Raw genomic sequence first — 6,169 nt, forward strand, 5'->3', positions numbered from 1 at the left:
ATCAATTTTCAACAAAAAATGGAATAGTTGAATTTTCAGCTGCAAAAATGAATTTTTATAAAAAAGAAAACGAATTTTCGACAAAATTGTTAAATATTCAACTAAGGGCGAATTTTCAGTAAAATAAATTGATTTTCAACCAAATAGTTGAATTTTTAACTAAAAAAGATCAATTTTCAACAAAAAATGGAATAGTTGAATTTTGAGCTGAAAAAATGAATTTTTATAAAAAAGAAAACGAATTTTTGACAAAACTGTTAAATATTCAACCAAGGACGAATTTTCAGTAAAATAGATTAATTTTCAACAAAAAATTGAATAGTTGAATTTTCAACTGAAAAAATGAATTTTTATGAAAAAGAAAACGAATTTTCGACAAAATTGTTAAATATTCAACTAAGGGCGAATTTTCAGTAAAATAGATTAATTTTCAACAAAAAATTGAATTGTTAACTAAAAGAATATCAATTTTCAACAAAAAATGGAATAGTTGAATTTTCAGCTGTAAAAATGAATTTTTATAAAAAAGAAAACGAATTTTCGAAAACCAATGACGAATTTTCAGCAAAAGAGTTAAATTTTCAACCTAGAAATTGCGAAAAAAGTGTCAACAAATTTACTTCTTATTTTTAAGCAAAAAATACGAATTCTCTATAATGCAGCTGAATTTTCAATCCGAGAATATGGGTTTTCAACAAAAAGGTAATTTCTGAACGAGACAGATGAATTTTCTACAAAAGAAAAAAAAATTGCAAAAAAAATGAATTCGTAACTAAAAATATAATATTAAACTTTTAAACAAAAAGAATTAATTATCCAAAAATATTTGGGTTTTATTAATTTTGATCGCAATTGAGTCGATAATGATGATTAAAGTTAATTTTGAATTTAAAAAAAATGAAAGGTTAGAAAATTGAAAATTTTGTTTAAAAAATAAAGTTATTTTTCCACATGACCCTTTTTGATTTTGTTCTACATACTTTTGAACCCGAACTAGGAAATTTTCTTAAAAATACATAATTTTTGTTGCAAATTTAACTGTTTTCTTAAAAAATCGGTCTTGGAAAGTGAATAGGAATCGTCTTTGGATTAAAATTTAAATATTTTTAAAGTTTTTTTTTTAAATGATCTATTTTAGAAGAAATTTATTCTGTTTTGTGTTAAAAATGAACTGAAATCTTTTCTGCATGAAATTTCCACTTTTTAAATTCAAAGTTTCTCGTTTTTTTATTTAACATTTATCTGTTTTAATACAAAATTTCATTTCTTGGGATAAAAATGAAACTACATAGAAGAGAATAAAACTATTTTGTTAAAAATTCATCCTTTTTAGTTCAAAACTTCGTCTTTTTGGATTGAAAATTCAATTTTGTTCATAGAAACTTATTTTTGTTTAAAAAATTTATATTTGTGTCTTGAAGAGTCAACTGGAGTCTTTTTTGGATAAAAATTCAACCATATCTTTTAAAATAAAAATTCATCTGCTTTAAGAGAAATGTCATCATTTTTTGATAAAAATTCAACTTTTGTTAGAGAATTTAACAATTTTTGTTCATAATTTATCTTTTTGATTAAAAAATTCATCTGTTTCAGTAGAAATTGAATTATTGTATGAAACTGAAACTTAAAAAAAAATATCCTTCTTTTCCTAGTATTCAACTATTTTCTTTGAAAAATTTGGTTGGATCATTTAGTAAAAAAATCGTTTTTTTTAAAGATTTATACTTTTATTTGAAAATTCATCTCTATGGTTGAAATTAGTACTATTTTGTTATGAATAAATCTTTTTTAATTGATTGTCTTTGGTTGAAAATTTAACTGTTTAAACGAAAAGTTTTTTTTTTGTTTAAAATTAGTTTTGAAACTAAAAATGTAAATTTTCATTTTTGAAGATTGATCATTTTTAGTTAAAAATTCTCATTTTTTGGGAGAAGAATTATTTGCTTGGTTTGAAATTCCATTTTTGTTGGGTAAAAATTCATCAGTTTTGTGGAAAATTAATTTTCGTTTAAAAAGTAATTTTTTTTAAAATCAAATTATTGTAGAGAAAAATCGTCTTTGGCTTGAAGGTTCAACAATTTAGATAAACTTTTATTACTTTCTCGAGTGAAAAATCTTTATTTGTTGAAAAATTTGTTTTAATCTATTTTTTTTTTTTGTATAAATTTCATATTTTTAGGTTGAAAATTCAAGTATTTAAAAAAAAATACATGTTTTGTAGAGGAAAGACTTTTTTTTGTGATTTAAGTACGATCCCTTGATACTTTTTTGTTTTCTAAATTGAATAGCTTTCCAAATACAACAAATGGGGTGAAATTAAATTAGTTTCCTTTCAAACAGGCAACTCAAGTTTATTCAGAGCAGATTTTGGAATTACACAGAGGCCAGGGTATGGAAATCTACTGGAGAGACAATTATATTTGTCCGTCGGAAGAAGAATACAGAATTATGACTATCAGAAGTGCGTACAAATTTGAAAACAAAATCTTAAATTTTTTAAGAAGAAAATTTTTTTAAAAGAAAAATAAATCTTTCCAAGTTTTATTTCAACATTTTAAAAAAATAATCAGTTGAATTTGTATCTTTTTCAATGATATTATTCAATTTAAAATGCGTAATTCGAAAATCTTTCACTTATAAATTTTATAATTTAATTTTTAAGCGTACATTTGTCATTTAAAGAATTTTAAAATGCAGTTTTAAAGACTTTAAAAATATAGAAATTAGTAGCTCTTGAAATAAAAAACTTTTAATAAAAAAAAAGTTTTTAGTTAAATTTTATAAACTATTTTTAATTAAAGAATAATTTCAAAATAATATATTAATAAGGTAAAAACTCTTATTAAACTTTAAATATTGTTTTAGTCTACAATTTGAAATTTTTTTAATAAAGAAAAATAATAATTGCTTAATATTTAAAAATATTTCATTGTCCATTTGAAAATCAGTAATTATGAATCAAATATTCAAAACTAAATAAAAAATTAACTATGTGAAAAAAATTTAATTTACAAGTAAATTTGTTGAATTTTTGTCTATAATAAATATCGAACACCTATAATTCCTGGAAAAATTTGATTTAGTTGAATAGATATTTAGAAGGCCTGAAAATGTTCAAAAGGATAAAAAAAGATTTAAAAAGATTTCCAAAATCAATTTTGGCATAAAATTAAAATTTTGAAGGCCGGAAAAAATGTTTTTGAATCATGAAAAATCCGGAAAATGATGTGCAATATAAACTAGAGTGATCAAAATTGACTATAAAATTTTTTTTTTAGAAACTGGAGGTCTTTTCAATTTAGCAGTTCGCCTGATGAAACTTTTCTCTGAATGTAAAGAAGATTTTACACCGCTGGCTGGAATTCTGGGCCTATATTTCCAAATTCGGGATGATTACTGCAATTTGTGTCTGCAGGAGGTTATTTATTTTTCTTTCCTATAAAATAATATTAAATCAGGGACTTTTTATGTTTGTTTAATTTTTATTTATTATTTATTTTTTTATTTTAATTTTTGTTTTTATTTTTATGTTATTTATTTATATCAAGGATTTTTTTTAAAAGTCAGCCAATTTTTTCGAGAGCGTGCTTCAATTTTTTTAAAAATTCTAATATCAAATTAAATGACGATTATTCTATATTTGTACAAGTAGCTTTAGATTACTGCATTTCACTTTTTTTTTTTTAGAAAATTCGTTTTTTTTTTTTGGTTGGAAATTAATTTCTTTAATATTAATCTTTTTTGGTTGAAAATTGATGTTTTTTATTTAAGACCTTTTTTTTGCGTGAAAATCCAAGTTTTCTTTGAAGTTTTTCTCTTTCTTGACTGAAAAATCTTTCTTAGTAGAAAATTATTTTTCGGCTGAATTCAATTGTTTTTGAATAAAAATAAAAATATTTTTACAGTACTCCGAGAACAAAAGCTACTGCGAGGATCTTTCAGAAGGAAAATTTAGTTTTCCGGTCATCCACGCGATTCGAACTCATCCAGAAGACAACCAAGTTATGAGTATCCTTTTTTAAAATTGATTTAAATATAAATATTTTTAAATGTTTAATTTTTTTTAAATATTGAAATCCGGTAATTTGAAATTGTGGACATATAAACGTTTTTAAATCAGAGCGGAAGATTTACGTTTAAAATTAAAATATGAAAACTTTAATTATAATTTGGGACAGGAAATTTTGGAAGAGATTTTTGTCATTTTTAATTTGAAAAGGGAACTTCTAAAAAAATATTATAGTTCTGACTTTGAACAGAAATCTTTTGAAGTTGATCAGAGTAGTTTAGAAACAAAAACTATATTTCAGATCTGGCACAAGGAATTTTCTAGAAGAATTCTAATTCTATTTTTCTGAAATCTTTTCAGATAGCTTCCTGAAATCTTTCAAATCTTTTAGAATCCTTTTGAAATCTTTTTGAAATCTTTGAAATGTTTCTGAAAAACCCTGTGAAATGTTTTTGAAATAATGGAAATATTTGTAAAATATTTGAGAAATCTTTTGAAATCTATGAGAAATCATTTGAATTGTTCAGAAATATTTTTAAGTCTTTTAAAATTTTTAATATCTTTTGGAATCTCTAAAATATCTTTAGAATATTTGAAATATATGATGAAATTATTTAAATCTTCCAAGATCTTTCTGAAATTTTTGAAATCTTTCAGAATCTTTGAAATCTTTATTACATGTTTGAAATATTTTTAAAAGCTTTTATATACTTTCTGGAATTTTGGAAAGCTTTTCTGAAATTTGTATAATATTAATTACATTTTTGAAATATTTTGGAAATTTAAGTGAAAATATTGAAATCTTTGTTTTATCTTTGTGAAATCATTGATGTTTTGAAATCTTTGAAATCTTTCTGAAAGCTTTAGAAATCTTGAAACATTTTAGAAATCTTTGATAAATCAATAAAATCTTTAAAATATTTTGTGAAATATTTCTGAAATTCTTAAAATGTTTAAAAACATTTTTAAAATCTTTTATAATATTTGAAATATTTTTTTAACTTTTTGAAATCTGCATGAAATCTTTGAAATATTGTTGAAATAATTGAATTTTTGTTCAATATTTAAGAAATATTTTGAAATATATTAGAAATCATTAAAATATGTTTGAAATATTTTTGAAAGCTTTTATATACTTTCTGGAATTTTGGAAATTGTTTGAAATCTTTCTGAACTCTAGAAATCTTTGGTAAGTCAATAGAATCTTTAAAATCTTGTATGAAATATTTCTGAAATCCTTGAAATCTTTAAGAATATTTTTGAAAATTTTAGAAATCCTTGTGAAATGTTGAAAATCTTTCAAAACTATTTATAATATTATTGAAAATTTAAAAATATTTGTTGAATATTTATAATATTTTTGCAATCTTTGAAATCTTTTGAAATCTATCGAAAAATATTGAAATCTTTGTAAAATCATTGATATGTTTTGAAATCTTTAAAATGTTTTGTGAAACATTTCTGAAATCCTTCAAATCTTTAAAAATATTTTAAAAATCTTTTTAAATCTTTGAAATATTTTTAAAATGTTGCGAAATCTGGGTGAAATCTTTGAAAAATTGTTGAAATAATTGATTTTTTTTTAATATTTGAGAAATATTTTGAAAAGCATGAGAAATCATTAAAATGTTCAGAAATATTTTAAAATCTTTTCAAGTCTTTAATATCTTTTAGAACCTTTAAAACATGTTTGAAACATTTGAAATAGATATAAAATTATTGAAATCTTTGAAATTTTTATAATATTATGATTATTTTTGAAATATTTGTTGAATATTTGAAATATTTTTGCAATCTTTGAAATCTTTATGAAACTTTTTAATATCTTTTGAAGTCTATGTGAAAATATTGAAATCTTTGTAAAATCATTTAAATCTTCTAAAAATCTTTCTGAATTTTTTGAAATCTTTGAAATCTTTATTACATATTTCAAATATGTTTGAAAGCTTTTATATACTTTTTGGAATTTTTGAAAGTTTTTGATATCTTTCTGAAATCTTTGTGAAATCATTGAAATCTTTTGAAACCATTTTGAAATTTTTATAGTATTAATTACATTTTTTAAATATTTTTGAAATTTATGTGAAAATATTGAAATCTTTGTCTAATCTTTGTGAAATCGTTAATACGTTTTGAAATCTGAAATTTTTCTGAAGGCTT

The 6,169-nt window shown here is 21.5% G+C and overlaps 1 protein-coding gene across 2 annotated transcripts in view; it reads left to right on the forward strand.

The window, feature by feature from the left end:
- Positions 1-6,169, forward strand: part of LOC117169077 (geranylgeranyl pyrophosphate synthase) — a 25,528-nt gene that overhangs the window by 12,769 nt on the left and 6,590 nt on the right. For both annotated transcript variants that reach the window (XM_033355193.1, XM_033355194.1), the window contains 3 exons: positions 2,341-2,461; positions 3,279-3,418; positions 3,906-4,008. In XM_033355193.1, the coding sequence (XP_033211084.1) occupies positions 2,341-2,461; positions 3,279-3,418; positions 3,906-4,008 (364 nt within the window). The remainder of the gene's footprint in view (positions 1-2,340; positions 2,462-3,278; positions 3,419-3,905; positions 4,009-6,169) is intronic.

The sequence above is a fragment of the Belonocnema kinseyi genome, chromosome 3 (assembly GCF_010883055.1).
Source record: "Belonocnema kinseyi isolate 2016_QV_RU_SX_M_011 chromosome 3, B_treatae_v1, whole genome shotgun sequence".
NCBI lineage: Eukaryota > Metazoa > Arthropoda > Insecta > Hymenoptera > Cynipidae > Belonocnema > Belonocnema kinseyi.